Source organism: Odocoileus virginianus, chromosome 11 (assembly GCF_023699985.2).
Source record: "Odocoileus virginianus isolate 20LAN1187 ecotype Illinois chromosome 11, Ovbor_1.2, whole genome shotgun sequence".
In the NCBI taxonomy this organism is placed as follows: Eukaryota; Metazoa; Chordata; class Mammalia; order Artiodactyla; family Cervidae; genus Odocoileus; species Odocoileus virginianus.
The window spans coordinates 35,870,843-35,889,059 of NC_069684.1; the positions used below are offsets into that span (position 1 = coordinate 35,870,843).

Consider the following 18,217-nt stretch of genomic DNA (forward strand, 5'->3'; position numbering starts at 1 on the left):
GTATTTACATCATGTGAAGTAATTACATTATTCAGTTGGATTGTTGATGTAGTTATCAGAAAATGGTTCCTTGTATTCTCCCAGAAGGAGGTATAATTTTCTAGATAATCTTAGGACTTAAATATGATGATTTTCAGTGTCATAATCCACATGTCACAGTTGTAAAGGCATCATGAATTTTGTAGCAACATTTTTAGAGAAAAAATGAAATACCATTTTAAAACATTTTTTAAAATGTCTATTGATAGCATAAATTTAATGTGTTTAAACTGTACACACCTTTTTCCTTCAGGATCACATTTAGAACCTGAGTTCAGCTCTCTGAGTTCGAATCTAGAGACCCCTGTAAACCAGTTTTCACCACTGGCAATCATGCCCAGCACTGGTGAGGCTGACTGACAACCTTGCTCACTATCTACTTCAACATCCTTAAGGCTGATCTCATAGTTTGGAAACATTGACAAATACTGGGTTTAACTCTGTGTTTACTATTTGGTTAAACTCTTGTTTCATTTCTTTCTTTCTCTTCTCTTGAAAGTCCCCTGGAAGTGTTATTTGGTGCCCGACAGATAATCACAACATACATCAACCTCTTTCAGCTTTGAAAATTCTCTTGATACATTCTGAATGTCTTTCTTTGCCTTGCCTGGCAGTCCTCTGCACACAATTGTCATGTCTTTTCATGTCTTTGCAAAATGCTTGCGAAGGCATTTTGGTTGACTTTGACGTGTCCAAGTCTAAGTTAAAATGAAAGGGGGTGTGTTGGCTAAGAATGGAGCCCAGTTTTAGTCAGCAGCCACCGTCGATGCATGCTAACTCCCACTGTTGATCAAGGGCACACTGCATTAGACTGGCTCGTTGCAAACAGCAAGGACCTGTTGACATCAAGTATAAGATGCTTTCCATTTCAGAAATGTAAACATGTGAGAAATATGGAACTTATTATTAGGGAAATATTTAGTTTAAATATTTCATTTGCAACATGAGGAAGGTCTATTTTCATTGCTTCTGTGAGAGCTTCTCAAAGGAAGATGAACCTTACTGTATATAGTTATAAACTTGAATCAGCAAATTTCGTCTTTGAGAAGTGCAGGGAATGGAGTCACGAACCTCAGATGGAAGAGGGAAGGATGGCAGATAGCTTGAGAGTGAGATGGCTGCAGGAAAGGCCAAGTATCTTTTTCCCCCCTCTCTCCTTTTGCGGTTTCACCATACTTATATTTATGGGTGGTTTTTTCTGTATTGTTAGGGGTTTTGTTTTGTTTTTTTTTTTTTTTTTGCTTTGCTTTATTACAGTCCTCATTTTTCTGTTGTCTGGCTAACGAACAGATACCAGATCTTACATTAATTCCTGAAATGTATTTCTAACTGATGTGAAGGCACAAGAATTGTTTGTTTTTTTTCATGTTTCCCACCCTGGACTGCCCATCATTGTCTCTGATGGGGCACTTTAAGGGTGGGTCCCTTATCTGCCCAGTCAGGAGGGCACTGGCTGCTTCTCAACCTCCTGTCCTCCCCTCCCTCTGTCAGACTTGTGTAGGAAGTAAGTTGTAGATTTACAAGTCTCTGGCCTGAGAGCCTTGGATTTAAAGCCTTGGCATTGTTTTCATCTTTTTATTTATTTACTTATTTATTTAATTTTTGGCTGCGCCTGGTCTTTATTGCTATGGTTGAGCTTTCTCTAGTTGTGGTGAGTGGGGTCTACCCTTTGTTGGGGTGCTTGGGCCTTCTCATTGCACTGGTTTCTCTTGTTGCCAAGCATGGGCTCTAGAGTGCGTGGGCTTCAGTGCTTGTGGCATGTAAGCTCAAGTTGCCCCTTGGCATGTAGAATCTTCCTGGACTAGAGGTTGAACCAATGTCCCCTGAATTGGCAGGCAAATTCTTAAACACTGGACCACCTGTTTTTATGTTTTTTAAATGAAATATTCCAATACCATTCCAAGATTCTTTATCATCTTTCACATGTAATTTTTGTTCTTGTTAAATTTATATCTTTTCATTCCTCTTCATTTCAAAATTCATGGCCTCTTCCTATGCCATGGTTAATCTTTTTGATCTTTTATGTCTATCAAATTTGTGAGTTGAACATCACATTTGGTATTTGACCTATTGATAATCTAAATTTTGATTTCCTAACACCTAACCCTCATGATAATGGTCTCAGAGAATAGTTTTAATAGAAAAAGGGCCCTCCCATTGTATCCTGCCTGTGTTTGACAAAGTACCTCCACATGATTTCATTTAACCTCAGTGCAGATAAGATGGAAGTTCTGGGTTCAGGTAACAAGTACGCAGTAGAGCTGGGGATAGAATGCAAGTTTGGATACTCCTAGCACAAGGTTTTTGTTTTGTTTTCACTAATACTACTATGTCCCTTTCACTAAACATTTTGGAAAATCAGTATTGATAACAAGTATTTTCACATCTCCTTCTAACTGGACAGTTTTCCTAAGTTCTAGTCCTGTTGCCAAATGCTGCATAAAGGCTTTGAGATGTGTGCTAGACATTAGGAAGGAGGGAGGGGTGTTTTGTCAGTCCCTTGTAACTTCACTCCTAAAGACTTTGCTTGCCTAACAGCACAGGCTGGCTTTAACCTGCAAGTCAGCCCGAGCACAGCTGATCAGTTGGAAGTACATATGTGTGGTATCCCTTCAAATTCCTGGTGCTTAGTACCAGTTCTTAGTCCTCCTGGTTTTGTAAGGTGCTGTTCCTGAGAAGATGAGATGCTGGATTTCTGGACAGACTTTCTTCTTAGGTCAATAAAATGTTTCCTAAAACTCTCTGTTGTTGGACTGGGAGCAGATAAAGCCGGCAGTCAGCTCCAGGCGCAGCCGCGTGGGGTCTGTGCTTTGTCCTGGGTGCGGGGACCCTAACAGGCTTTCTGCTACGGCAGTGCGAGCTCTGTCCTGTGGTTTATTGAGAACAGATCAAAACCATCCCTTTTCTTTTCTCCAAAGTCTGGGAGCCTCTGGTGGGGCAAGTACTTGGGATTCCTACAGCGACCATTTCACCATTGAAACGTGCAAGGAGACAGACATGCTGAACTACCTCATCGAGTGTTTTGACCGAGTTGGAATAGAGGAAAAAAAAGCACCAAAGGTAATATGAAATAGATTCACTTAAAACCCACAAAACCTGGTTATATATTGGATAAATAATTGTTTTCTAAGCCCCTAATTAGATTTATTTATTCAATCAGTAAAGCACTTACTGAGCATCTCACAGGTCGGGCACTACAGTAGAAGCCAGGCTAGATTAATGAACAAAACAGATGAAGATCCCAGCACTTCTGGAACTCATGTCCTAGTGGAGGGAAGATGTGACAGGGCCAAATACTACCACCAATGACTTAACACTATGATAACGTCTCATAGTCTGTCGTATCATAATAAAACATTTACAGAGTACCTGTCAACCATCACACACTTTGCTAGGTCTCCATGAACTCAGGTTTTCACGTCGTTCATTAGGCCGTTGTAATATAAGTATTTTTTTTTCATTATGTTAATAAGCAAATGCACCTCAGAGGGATCTAATACATACTACCATTGATCTTCCCTAAAAGCGAAGCAGCGTAAAGTGAACTTTGAAAAAGCGGAGGATACCTATAATTGTCCAGAGTCACATAAATTGAGAAGCTGGTTTAAACTCAGAGAGCTACACTTTTTCTACTATTTCATTCTGAATGAATATCTCATTTCAATCCTGTTTCATTTTCTTTCTTTTATTATTTTTTTTTCCTTTAAATTTTCAGTGACATATAGTGGCTCAGACAGTAAAGATTCTGTCTGTAATGCTAGAGACCCAGGTGCAAGCCCTGGGTGGGGAAGATCCCCTAAAGGAGGGCATGGTAACCCACTCCAGTATTCTTGCCTGGAAAATCCACATGGACAGAGGAGCCTGGTGGGCTACAGTCCATGGAGTTGCAGAGTTGGATAGTACTGAGCGACTAACACTTTCACTTTCGTAGTTGATTTACCATGTTGTGTTAGTTTCAGATGTGCAGCAAAGTGAATCAATTATACATACACATATATCCTTTTTTTTAAAATTCTTTTCCCATGTAAGTCATTACAGAGTATTATGTAGAGTTCCCTGTGCTATACAGTAGGTCCTTATTATTATGTATTTTACATATAGTGTGTGTATGTCAATCCCAATCTCCCAGTTTATTTCCCCTCCTTCCCCAATTCATTTGTTAGTTCTGGTTTTCCATTAGAAATTAATCCAGTTCTCTGCATGTTAGTTCATATTTGTGAAGGGCCTCTTGGGGTTTTTTGCATTTAACCTTTAAGAGAGTGGGCCTGTTTTTGTAACCCCTGCATGGTCACCTCAAACCTCTGCGTCTCCTCTAACTAGGTTTTAGCGGAGGCAGTATGCCTGGATGATGCAGTTAATCTAGTTTGTTCATCATCAATAAAGGAAGAGAAAAGGATGTCTCTTCCTGCACATCCATCTCTTCTGACTCTTTTGTCAGTTTTCAACTGCGTGGGATTATTTTGTTTGTCTTTGTGGTCCTCACCCCGACCTGTCTTTGCAGATGTGCAGCCAGCCAGCAGTCAGCCAGCTTCTGAGCAACATCCGCTCACAGTGCATATCCCACACTGCATTAGTACTCCAGGGGTCCCTCACACAGCCAAGGTATGAGCAACCAGTGTGTGCTTGCTGTTTGCAGAGAGAGGGCCTCTCCTTCCGTGGACACAGGCTGCCCAGCCATGTTGCACCACATTGCATAGCTCACTTCCTCACCTGTGAAATGAGCAGTTGACGAGATGGTCTCTGAGGTCCCTTTGTTTCTCTGAAATACTATGAAAATAAAACACTTCGTGTGCTTTATTGAGATAGATTGTGTGGTTGAAATGTGTTGACATCAGGGCAAGAAATTACTCACTTAGTTTAAAAGCAGCTGCTTGAAAGCAGTACAGATACTTGGGAAAAACGTACAGAGCCTCACTTTTCATGTGTCATACAATCAATTTCCATTATCCAGCAATAAAGAATGGTGGTGGAATAGGTAATATAGGGATCACCCACAATGTCCTACATTATTAATTTTTGTTTGAAGGATCCCATAAAGTTTCAAGTTTAACAAAAGAGTATTTCTGTATTTCATTTCTCTTATGAAAAATATCTGAAGGAAAAATGGCAAAATTGCAATATTTATTCATTCTGGATCACCTTGTATTATTTTCTGTATCATAACCGTTTTTGAAACATGTCAGAAAAAAAAAAAAGATACACATGTACTAAAAACACTATCCCCATGGTTAGAGTTCATAAGAGCTTAAAAAAATCTTTAGCTACTGCTAATCTTTTTTCCTCCCCCTGTTGGATGAGACATAAATAAGTAAAAGAGACATACAGTACTTTGGTTTTCCTAGTGCTTTATTCTTAAAGAGCTGTATGGAGAAAAAGATGGATTCTTTGAAACTTCCTATAACTTCTCACCGAAGAGCCCACAAAGTGATTGTTTTAACAGTAAGAAGGGTGATCTTTTGCCTCAACTATTGACTATCTATTGTGTGGCCTATTTGGGAGATCTGAAGCTTGACCTCTGAGTGTCAGCCGCGTGGCATTTTGCGTGTCCTATTGTTACTGGGTGACGAGTTGATTCATCAGACCCCTTGACTTTCTGGGTCCGCAGGTCCCTGCAGCAGCCGTCCTTCCTAGTGCCGTACATGTTGTGTAGGAACCTACCATATGGCTTCATCCAGGAGCTGGTGAGAACCACTCACCAGGATGAAGAAGTGTTCAAGCAGGTAGGTTTTGTGTATTCACTATTGAAACATTTGACCTAGAAGCTTTTCTGCCAAGGTAAATTTCTAGAGACACCATATATTGAAATCTTGGGTTCCAGAATTTGAACATAACACACGTTATTTGCTCAGAGAGCCCTTCCCAAGGTTCCTGCCTTGAGGAGATCAGATTGACAGCTGCATTGTTCAAATCATGTGTCCATTTCAACTCATTAGTCAAGCATCAAGATATTTTAAACACAGTCTGTGCTAAGTTCTTTAGGAGATTAGAACTATGAGGTCCTGTCTCTGATTTCGAGCTTTTAAAACACTACCAAGAGATAGTATAAGACATGATGTGTGTAAGTAGTGTTGAAAACTAATTCTCTAAATTTACAAAAAAATTAATATTAAATAAATCAGGAGACCTAGATGATTTAGCTGATTAGTTCAGCAGCCGTCCGCATGTCACAGTAGAATGTCTTCTTGTTATTGGACTGGGAATGATATCTCAGATCTTACGGATTACTTCATTCATTAAGTATCCATGCGTTTTTTGGTATCCTGCTGTGTAAAGTCAAGTGGAAATGAAGATATGCAATATTTAATAATGATAGCTAATGAACTTAGTCTCAAAGGTTTCTTCCCTGGTGGCTTAGCTGGTAAAGAATCCTATAATTCGTGAGACCTGGGTTGGGACAATCCCGTGGAGAAGGGAACGATTTACCTACTCCAGTATTCTGGCCTGGAGAATTCCATGGACTTCATGGGGTCGCAAAGAGTCGGACATGACTGGGCGACTTTCACTTCACTTCACTTCAGTAAACTTAGTCTCCAAGGTTTTTTCCAAGGTGAAACTTTGGCATGAATGTTGATTACTGGCTTGTGACCTGTGTTGTAAAGTAAGCACTTGCCACAGCAACTTGCACAGAGCTGTTTCCCTTGATGAAAGGGTGTTTGTGACTTTCTTAAAATTTGCTGTATGGTGATTTCTTTTTTTGCTTCTAGAAGGAGTAAGAGAGAGAATAGCTATAAATAATATGATTCTTTTTTGCCTTTTTTATACCTAATATTATTTGTAACTATTCATCTTAAAGCCTTTGAATTCTCAGGAAGTGTGTTTTCAAAATACTAGTAAAAGAAGAATACAGCAGCGAAATTCCCAGTCGGTGTTGCGTGCTCCGTACTTGGAATTTATCACCTGCAGACACAATTTAGTGACTGAACAACATCTTGGGTGATGGTCTTACTGACTTATAGGAATATTTCAGGCATTATAGTGAGATTTCCTCCTCTAGAAAGTTAAAAGAACTCTTGATGAAAATACATAGCTGTATTGGACGGTTTAAGTGATACATTATACTTTATGTGTAGTATGCATAAATTAGAATACTTTTACTTGAAAAGACATCATTTAAAGAATCCAGAGTAGCTTCAACTGTATAAAAGCCCAGGGATCAGCTAACAGAGGTACCATGCTATTTTATTCATAAAGAAACTTACATAGAAGCTATGAAATGACTTCTTTTTTTTTTTAATTGAGGTGAAATTCACATAACATAAAATCAGCCATTAAAGTGCCCCATTCCATGACATTTAGTACCTTCTCAGTGTTGTGCAGTCACTGCACACCTGTTTATTTTTAACCACAGAATTCTGATCCCTTGTCTTGTCTTCTGTGTCACCGTTTGTTTTTCCTCAAGGATGACTCCAGTGGAGTGGCTGACCTGAAAAACAGCATTTTACCTTTTTGTCTTGAGATTGTGGTAGATCTGAAGTATTAGATCTTTGAATTGAAATTTCATTCTGCCTTTAATGTTTGAGATGTTCACAGATAAACATAAATAAACAGTAGCTAGAATTTAGAATTGGTGATGAACACTTACAGCATTTTTTATCAGTGCTGGGAGGTATGTATTTGAAAATAGAATTACTTAAAATATGTAAGTTACACAGACATTCTGTTTGATATTTGAAAAATATTATGTTTATTAATATTTTGTCTGCTAGTTGTAAATTGAACCCAAGTTTTACTTAATAGCATTCCTGGGGGAAAAAAGAGACTTTTTTCTAGATGATCAATAGTGAAATTTATTTTTGGTGATTCTAGAACTACTGTTTGTTTTTTTCCTTTATTTCTTTGGCATTTCTACCCCTCCATCTCAGCATTACGTCTCCATTTTTAGCTCACTTAGGAAAGCTCATTACTTCTACCCTGATTATTGAGTTGCAAGAACTAGAGTGATCTATCTTCAAGAGATGTGTTGCTATCTCAAGACACTTTGTAACACAGGGCACCTTTTTTTAATACTGTGCCCCTTAAATGACATAGGTGCTCCAGACAATGGGATGAAATTAGTAGGAAAGAGAATTTTTCAAGTTTTTCCAGTTGCTTTTAAGAACACTCCCTTTTTTGGTTCCTTGGTATTCAGACTGTCAGCTGTTGTTTACAACATTTTCAGCTTAATGTTATTAATTGCGAATCCCGATCAGCTCCCTGCATGTGCTGCTTAGTGAGTGCACTGTGAAATTTAAAGATGGGCTGTGCTGAGCAGATTCTGCAGGGTTTCCCTGTGCCCTCGTATTAATGATGAACTTAAACATTCAGATTTCAGTGCCCTTAGTTCTGACATCAGGTTACTGTATCAATTACACCTTTTATGGAGTTAAAGCATTCTAATACAGTTTTCTTTTTTTAATTTCAACATTTACCAGTCATGTTTTTGTTCTGCATAATTAAAGTTAAGGAGATAATAGCCATTGTTGGTCTGTTTTTCTTGTTCTCTTCATAATAAACAGGGAAAGGTGGAAAGAATTAAATGTAGATGTGGGGATAGCAACAAAAAAATTCTTAAAATGTTGACAGAGTTGAGAAAAGGCTGGAACATTGAGTCCAGTTTCTTTATAGGCTGTAGATGCTTGGTAATTGGAAACATATGCATTGCTGAGATGTGTAGCGTTTAGTTGATTGGAGCAAGGAGCCCTGCAGAGTCCTACAGCAAACTCCAAATATGTGAGTTTCTATTAAATTACAGGGAGTCTTGTCAGAGGTTTAGGGTTCACCAAAACCTGTTCTTTCTGGAGGATTCAGCTGTATTACTTTAAGACCAGCCTTGCAAAAAGACAAAACAACACCCTGTGGCTAGATTCTAGGCTCCTTTCTATGCAAAACAGCCTTTCTTTGGGGAAGCTGTGCAAATGCCTGGACTTGCAGATTTGGCACTTTATTTGACATGCGTTTTCTTAAACTTATATTTATGATTTTTTTTTTTGTCTTGTAGATCTTTATCCCCATTTTACAAGGCCTGGCTCTTGCTGCCAAAGAGTGCTCCCTCGATAGTGACTACTTTAAATACCCCCTCATGGTAAAACTTTGTTCTTTTTCTTGTAACCCATTCAGTTGATGTTTTTCTTCCAAATGATTTTAACCTACACTTCTCTTCCAGGTCCACGATCAACTTTGTTTTCAAATGTAAAACGTGAAAGCATTGTATTGGCCATGCATAGTGTTTGTTGAATCTGTAAAGACAGTTAGCAGCATGGCACCTATTGAACCATCGGAGTCCTAGACAGGAGTCAGTGATGGAGGCATTTGAATGTACTTCACCTTATCCTATAGCTTATGAAGACAGTAATCATCGGCGATACCCTTTCTGATTGTCCTAGCAATGAGCATAATGTATTTAGGATGAAATTTTGCTAATTAGGAAAAAAAAAAGGAGCTAAGACAAATGCAACTAAAAAGAGTTAAACTAAGAAAAGAAATACAATTTTATCTTTATGTAGTGACTTTGTACAGAAAATCGCTGAGTGATTTCTCTTGTTCATCTTCCCCATTTTCTGAGGCTGTGCACTTCCTTTCAGACTTTACTTGAAAAACCCAGATCTTCTCAGCTCCTGCAGACACTTAGAGCAAGTGTAAATTGTGGACAGAACTTTCGGCTGGATTCTCACCAGGGGTCTCCACTGTCATGAAAATATTACCACCAGAAAGAAAATAAGAGGCTCTTTTCTTCTCTGAATTCGCTTCTTTAAACTTTCGTGAGAAAAGTACTTTGAAGACTTACTGAATAATTTTCATTCTAAAAGTATGAAAGAAAAATACCAAAACATGAAATTAGTTAACTCTAGGAATAAATACAACCTTGTGTAAATTGAGGCCTTGTTTAAATTAATGTGTTGCGCTGCTTCCGTTCAGTTTTACTCATTCTACTGACTTGATTCCATCTTGCCATTAATCTATTGCTTCCTGAGGGCCCCCACTGTGCCAGCGAGGGGGACACAGGAGCCCATGAAACAAGGCTCCTTTCCGCACAGTGCTCATCAGTTAAGTCTCTCAGACATGTCCAACTCTTTGCGATCCCATGGACTACAGAACGCCAGGCTTCCCTGTCCATCATCAACTCCCGGAGCTTGCTCAAACTCATGTCCATCGAGTCGGTGATGCCATCCAACCATCTCATCCTCTGTCATCCCCTTCTCCTCCTGCCTTCAGTCTTTCCCGGCATCAGGGTCTTTTCCAGTGAGTCAGCTCTTCACATCAGTTGGCCAAAGTATTGGAGTTTCAGCTTCAGCATCAGTCCTGAATATTCAGGACTGATGTCCTTTAAGATTGACTGGTTTGATCTCCTTGCAGTCCAAGGAACTCTCAGGAGAGTCTTCTCCAGCACCACATTTCAAAAGTGCTCATAATCTACTGCAAAAATCAAGACCACAGCAACACAGTCAAATATTACACCAAGGTCAATGTGAACTCAGAAGTGTATTTAACTATTTCAGAACATCGAAACTGAGCTAAGAGGCTAAACATTAAACACAACACTGGGTAAATAAAAAGTGAGGCAGGAAGTCGTGGTCTGAAAAATAATTTTGAATGAATTTATGTCAGCGTTCTTCCTACTGCACATGTTACTCAGGTTCCCCATGAAATTCTGTGAATCCTCATACGTTGTTCTGTCTGTAGCACATAAAAGGAAGTAGAATAATCTGATGATTTGAGTTCAGTGATTAAATCCTTCAGTTCACATGAATTATCACTGTTATGTAAATATTCCCTCCTGGAATTGTTGGCTTTTCTGTTGTGGTTTGAATTAGCTTAATGTTTCAGTAAGGAGCTTTTAGTGTCAGATATCAACAAAATGTTCTTCTGGGTCGAAAGACAAAAGCCTCCATTATGACAGACAATAGTTTTATTTTGTGCGATTACTGATGCTTGTGCAGCCGGAGAGAAAGGGCAGTAATCTGAGGCAGGAAGAGGAAGACCCTTGGAGCTAGGATCAGAAAGAATCATGGTCATTATCTTCTAGGTCAGTGGATCCCAGCTTTGCTGTACCTTGGAATCACCTGGGGATCTTTTTAAAAATACCTCTACCTGACTCTCAAGTATTGTGATTTAGTTCTTTGGTGGTGTAGTGAGGGTGTGGCCTGGCATTGGCCTTTCAGAGGTTTCCTGGATGATCCTAACAGTGCAGCTGAAGTTGGGAACCTGGCTCCAGGCAAGGCGAACATTTCTTTGTCAGAAATGTGTCCATGCCTGCATGCATTGACTCAGAAGCTTCCAGCGGTTGGTTTAGCAGCTTTCATAAAAACGTCCAAATCACAGAGGGAATTAAGAGTCACTGTTAAAATGGTTTTAGTATGACTGTGGCATAGTAAGCTGTGTTTATGTGCCTAAAAGCTACTTTTCCTGGTTCTGTAACATGAGAATGATCAGGTCCCCAAAGGAAAACATTGAGGTTCCCAAAAAACCAGGGATCTTGAAATCAAAGAATACTTTCAACTATATTGTGGATCCAGTAACTTACTAAATTTTAATTGTTTATAACCCTGTTTAATACTGGCAGAACTAGCCATCTAGTGTTTATGAAGCATATCTTTTTGATATAGAAAGATGTTAAATGAAAAACCATTTATTCTAAGAATATACTCATTTATCTCTATGTGTATATGTTAAAAAATGTCTGTAAAGCTGGTAGCCAAAATATCATTAGAGGTTTATCTCTGAGGGTAAAGTTCATGAGTGATTTTTAGTTTCATTTTTTAACTTTGTTTATCTGAAATTTTGGTGTTTTTTTTTTTTTTTTTTTTTAGCAACATGCATGTATTTATGCATCAGAAAAGCACTGAAGGTATTAGTACTTTGTTGGGAATGCATACATGTTTATAGCAGCATATTAAAGCTATGTCTTGATGTTACACATGGCAGTCAGTTTAGGATGAAATACACTTAAATGACCTTTTCTGATCTTGTCTCTAGGCTTTAGGTGAGCTCTGTGAAACCAAGTTTGGAAAGACACACCCTGTGTGCAATTTGGTAAGCACCGCCCCATAGGTTTGCATATTTTCAGTGAACAGGTAGCATAGAAGAGATTCCTTAAGTAATGGTATCTGAAAAATATCTCTTGAGGGACGTGAGATGTGGATATGATTCATCCATGTGGGTGACTCTCAACTGTTACATTGTTGTCATGTGCATTATTTCCTGGGCTGACATTATTCACTTTGTTTTGTAATTTTTTAGGGGGTTAAGTATTGTGTAGCTAGAATAACACATCCTATTAGAAACATTTTCTTGAGTCCTTTGAACAGTGGCTCATTTGAATGATATCAAAGTATATCTTGAAACACAGAAATGAAAAGGGTATCTTGTAGGGACTTCCCTGGGGGTCCAGTAGTTAAGAATCCTCCTGTCAATGCAGGGATGCAGGTTCAACCCCTGGTTGGGGAACTAGGATCCCACATGCTGTGGGGTCAAAACAAACAAAAAGAAATGGTATCTTGTAAAGATGTAGAGGGTTTTCCTCCATCTGAAATGAGAAAAAAATGGATTGGGATCCTAACATATCTGTGACTGTGGTGTTTTTGGAGGTCACATGGCAGCCATTTTGTCGGTGACTAAGAATCACTGAACAGGCTGGCTGCTTGGAACTCTGTTTGTCTCTAGTTTACCTCCCTTGCTGATTTAGTGGCCTCTTCTGTTTTCCTCCCAGGTCGCTTCTTTGCCGTTGTGGTTGCCTAAGTCTTTAAGCCCTGGGTCTGGGCGGGAGCTGCAGAGACTGTCATACTTGGGGGCTTTCTTCAGCTTCTCCGTCTTTGCAGAAGATGATGTAAGTACAGCAGCCTTTTCCACCTTGCTGCTCTTATGTTCAGATTCCTTCCCAAATGTACATCATACGTGGATTGGACTTCTGCTTTCTCTTTGCAGGCAAAAGTGGTGGAAAAATATTTCTCAGGGCCCGCCATTACCCTGGAAAACACTCGAGTGGTGAGCCAGTCTCTGCAGCATTACTTGGAGCTAGGAAGGGTAGGTGTTCAGAAAATGAATCCAAAAGATGAATATGTTTTCAGTTCCGAAGTTAAAAGCAGCACAGTTAGAGGCTAATTGCAGTGTAATTCAGGTAATTTGGTCCTATCCTGGAAAGGAAATAGCAGAGACTATTTTATTAAAACTTCAACTGCTTCCCTCCTCCACTCCATATTCTGCTTTCATGCCGATCCTCTGGACACAGTAGAATGTGGACTTTTCTTATGTTCTTGTAGTCAAGTTCTTTACAATGACTGGATGTGGGCGAGGAGAAAAGTGGGAAGGAGTTTGGCTTTCCTCAAAGTCAGAAAGGAATCATTGTTTTAAACGAAGTTTTTGTTTTTTTTCCTTCCCTTATAAAATGAATTTCAGCAAGAGCTTTTCAAGATCCTGCATAGTATCTTGTTAAATGGTGAAACCCGTGAGGCCGCTCTTAGTTACATGGCAGCTGTTGTCAATGCCAATATGAAGAAAGCACAGATGCAGGTAAGATTCCTGAAGATTGCTTTTATGTATTTATTAAATTCATTCATCTAATTGATTCAGTTCCCACCCAGCCTTATTCTAGGGAATGGAGATACAGAGAGACAAGCTTCCTGCCTTTGCGGAGCTTATTATGTTCCATAGGGTCAATGAATAGACATGTAAATGTATCATTTCAGACTGTCGTGGAATCTATGAAGCCAATAAAGGAAGGTAGAGGACTTGAAAGTAGCTGTCGGCACCAGAAGGAAGGCATGGACTGTCCAAGGAGGAGGCATTTGGTTAAATACCTGGCTGAGAAGGAGGAGCCATGCAGGGCTTCTTCCCTGACATCCTGGTGGTTGAGACTCCATGCTTGCATTGCAGGGGGCGCAGGTTCAATCCCCGTCCCTGTTTGGGGAACTGAGAGCCCATATGCTGGAAGTAGTGGCCAAAATGTGAAATTAATTTTTAAAAAATCCTGCATGCAGATTAAGTTTTAAAAAAAAGAAAAAAAGAGCCAGCCATCGCAAGGCTGAGAAAAGAGCTTTCTAGATTTATGTGATGCATGAAGGTGGGAATGAATCAACTTTAGAATAAGCTCCACTTTCAGGCTTTTGTGACTGAAGGATAGTGAATAGGAAAGAAACTGGGGAGTCATGGGCTGGAGAAGTCGGCCGCCGTACCAAGGAGGATCTTCAGGAAGGAAGCCATCAAGGCTGCTGCCTAGAGGGTGGGCTGACATAGGAGGACAGGGTACAGGAGCCAATCCCAGGAGACCCAGTGTAAGGACACAGTTCCTGATGAGGGAGACTGGTGACTGAGACCACTTTACCAGAGTGGAGAAGTTAAAAGGACATCCTTGCTGTTTTATTCATGAGCAGTGTGACATTTCTACTCAGAAGAAAAAACAGAGGAGCATGGACCTGTTATTAGACCACCTTGATTTCCAGTTGGGGCTCCATCATCGGCCAGCAGTGGGACAGTGGTTCTCTGTGCCCCTATTTCCTCATTGCCAAGTGGGGATAATAATAGTACTGACTCATGGAGTTAGTGTATGTTAGGATTGCACCAAGTGCATCGTGAACACTCCGTGGATGTTAACTATCATTCATTATTAGAAGTGTTATATTCATGAAGCAGGATTGCACTAACACTGTCAGCCCGAGAAGCTGTTCGTCTAATAGTCACAGTGAAACTAGTTCTGATGTTTTTGAGAAGAATAAAGAAGAGAAAGGAAACAACATTTATTGTGTTTCTCTTTACTGATCTTGAGGATCTTGGGTAAATCATGTAAATTCTCTGATCCTTAGTTTCTTCCTCTTTAAAATGTGAATAATAGTATCACTCAGTTCTAAGGGCTGTTGTGGAGAGATTCAGTGAAAGACAACCCTTCACACACAGTTGTACTGTGTGGTTAGTCACTCAGTCGTGTCTGACTCTTGTGACCCCATAGACTATAGCCTGCCAGGCTCCTCTGTCCATGGGATTCTTAACACTCAACAAATCGCACCTACCAGCAGAGCTCTATGACAACAACGTGGATGTCCCCTCACTGACTTGAGGATGAAAATCTGCTCCTCTTTCTTTTAAAATTGTGCCAGAATTCCTGTTCACATCGTGACTTTCGGTACTTTCTGTTTCGCAGACAGACGATAGGTTGGTGTCAACAGACGGATTCATGCTGAATTTCCTTTGGGTACTGCAGCAACTTAGTACAAAGATCAAGTTAGAGACAGTCGACCCCACGTACATATTCCACCCAAGGTGTCGGATCACGCTTCCCAACGACGAGACCAGAGTGAATGCGACGATGGAAGATGTGAATGACTGGCTGGCTGAACTTTGTGAGTGATGTGTTCACTGTTAGGTCATGAAAACATCACCCTTCTGTTTTCTTTTAATTAAAAACAAAAACATAGAATAGATATACACATCCTATATGAGAAGGATCCATTTGGACTCAGCAGCATTCCACAGTTTGAGTCTGACACCAGCTAGAGCGTCCCTGTCTGTCACCTCCCAACTCCCCCCAACCGCTAATTCCCTCTTGCCCTTGCTGCTGTTCTCCATTCTTAGGGTCAGTTTTCATTGACTCCTGTCCCCTTAAAACTGCTGTTATGGGATTATCAGGAAGAGAACTTTAATATCTTAATAGCAACTCTACTTCATACAAGTTGCACACAAGGAGACTGAGATTCCAGAAGGTGCCCAGCTCACCTAGACTGTCAGCACATTGCAGCTGCTGCTCAAGTGTTCTGAGCTGAGCCTTGGGCTCTCCTTACGGTACCACACTCCCTGATCTGAGCTCTTCCTTCCAGGTGTTTCATTTTCATACCTGTCAGTAGTAAAGGGAGCAAGCTCATCCTTAAGGGAAACAGAAATTTAGAAAACAGAAAAGTAGGAATGCAAGAAAAATGGATACCATATTTTATGTTGCCAGATATTGGGTTTGAAAGTGATTCCTGAGTAGAGGGGGGAAAAATCCACTTAAATAAGTCCAACACGGGCTTATTTACATAATTTAGTCCCATTTTGAGGTTTAACAATGATGTGTTTTTTTAATTTTATATATTTTTAATTGAAGGATAATTGCTTTACAGAATTTTGTTGTTTTCTGTTAAAGAAAACAACAAGAGTCGGCCATAGGTATACATATGACCCCTCCCTCTTGAATCTCCCTCCCATAAGAGTGACATTTGAATAGTAGAAATGTTTATATAAAAAACACCAGGAAGACACATCATGAAAGATCATTAGTGTACATCTGTGTAAACATTTAATCAGATGAAGCAGAGTATGTGATCATTAAATGCAGCTCACAGGAAATCTGTTTTTCTTAAAATAATACTGTTTAATTTTTAAATGTGTCCTTAAACTTCTTGAAAATTCAAGTGTAATTTTGTCTTCTTAATTGCACTCTTTACTAATACAGTCATGTGATAGATTTTATTGCTGGGATTTTGTGCTTTTTCCTAGATGGAGATCAGCCTCCATTTTCTGAGCCGAAATTCCCTACGGAATGCTTCTTTCTCACCCTGCAGGCCCACCACCTCTCAATCCTGCCCAGCTGCCGTCGCTACATCCGCAGACTGCGGGCCATCCGGGAGCTCAATAGGTAGGTATGTGACGCCGTGCCCTGAGGTGGCACGGGCCACCGCTCCTCCTCACCAGCGTGCAGTCCCCTGTGACCAGCAGCCTCGAACGTGAGGGGCACGTGTGTTACAGAGCACCGTCTGCCTCTCCTGCCACATCCGTGGTCCTTGGCTGGCCAGAGTTCTTTACAAGTTAAGGGACCCAGACTTAGATTTCTTAGAGTTCCCAGCCCTTGGAATATGATTGAGACCTCTGTGAACTTTTTCTACTGGGCACCTTATTATCAGAAGGCACTTTAAAGGATCTCTTGGGTCCTAGACATACCCCTCTTTCCCAGGACTGTGAAACATTAATTTTGGTTTCCCTTAATAAACAAGATCATTTACTCATACCAACATTGTAATTCACTTTATTTTTTGCATGTTGTCCTCTGGCATAAGAAGTCAAAAATGGCCAGATAGTAGCCTCAATTTCCCATTCATTAACACCATTGTTATATTTCTTAACCTGAGCATTTCTCCCCATGGATCAACACCTGTGAACAAACCAAAGCCACAGGAATAGGAGGCAGACATTTTTTTGAGCAGATCAGCTGTAATAATAATGGAGCAGCCATTTCCACCACTGGTTTGGTCCAGGAGTGCTGTAGTGGTATCTGTATCTGCCTTGAATTAAAGTAGAATTAATCACTTACTAATTCTAATCATTACTGGTAGCTTTCTAAAGTTTTTTTTCCCGACACATAATCTTGTCTGTAAATGATGACAGTTTGTTTATGTCATGCCGCACATGGGCTTTCTGTAGTTGCAGCTAATAGAGTCTACCCTGTTGTCACGTTTAGGCATTTCATTGCAGTGGCTTCTCTTGTTGTGGAGCACGGGCTCTAGGCTCAATGGGCTTCAGTAGTTGCAGCTCCTGGACTCTATAGAGCACAGGCTCAGTAGTTGTGGCTCATGGGCTTAGTTGCTCCAAGGCATGTGGAATCTTCCAGTCTTCCTGGACCAGGGATCAAACCATTTCCCCTGCATTGACAGGTAGATTCTTATCCACTGTACCACCAGGGAAGTCCTTTCTTTTCTTTTTCATGCCTCACTGCCCTGGCTACAGTTTCTACTATAGCCTTGAGTAGAAATATTGATAGCTTTCTTGAAATTTTTTTATTCAAGTTAATGGGGGAAGTTTTTTGGACATCTTCTATTACCGGATAAAGAAATTCCCTTTTGTGATTTTCTAAAAGATTTTTTTTCTTAATTGGAGTTGATTTTTATTAAATGCATTTTCCATCTCTGTGAGGAGGTCAGATTTTTTTTGCCCCTTTATTTTATTCATGTGGTTTAATTATATAAGTTGGCTTTCTGATATCAAAGCAATCTTACATTCTTGGGAAAAAACTCAACTCTGTGTTATTGCTTTTTCTCATTGGATATTAGTTGCTAATATTCTGTTAAGGGTTTTTGAGCCTATATTCAAAAAGAAGATTGACCTGTGATTTTGTTTCTTACTAAGAATTAAATAAAGTCTCTCAGTCATGTCCGATTCTTTGCAAGCCCATGGACTGTAGCCCACCAGGCTACTCTGTCCTTGGAATTCTCTAGGCAAGAATCCTGGAGTGGGTTGCCAT

General features: G+C 40.0%; 1 protein-coding gene across 2 annotated transcripts in view; it reads left to right on the plus strand.

The window, feature by feature from the left end:
• Nucleotides 1–18,217, plus strand: part of UBE4B (ubiquitination factor E4B) — a 123,528-nt gene that overhangs the window by 71,231 nt on the left and 34,080 nt on the right. For both annotated transcript variants that reach the window (XM_020889043.2, XM_020889185.2), the window contains 10 exons: nucleotides 2,958–3,099; nucleotides 4,541–4,641; nucleotides 5,645–5,759; nucleotides 9,017–9,100; nucleotides 11,992–12,048; nucleotides 12,725–12,841; nucleotides 12,940–13,038; nucleotides 13,411–13,524; nucleotides 15,149–15,347; nucleotides 16,480–16,618. In XM_020889043.2, coding sequence (XP_020744702.2) covers nucleotides 2,958–3,099; nucleotides 4,541–4,641; nucleotides 5,645–5,759; nucleotides 9,017–9,100; nucleotides 11,992–12,048; nucleotides 12,725–12,841; nucleotides 12,940–13,038; nucleotides 13,411–13,524; nucleotides 15,149–15,347; nucleotides 16,480–16,618 — 1,167 coding nt within the window. The remainder of the gene's footprint in view (nucleotides 1–2,957; nucleotides 3,100–4,540; nucleotides 4,642–5,644; nucleotides 5,760–9,016; nucleotides 9,101–11,991; nucleotides 12,049–12,724; nucleotides 12,842–12,939; nucleotides 13,039–13,410; nucleotides 13,525–15,148; nucleotides 15,348–16,479; nucleotides 16,619–18,217) is intronic.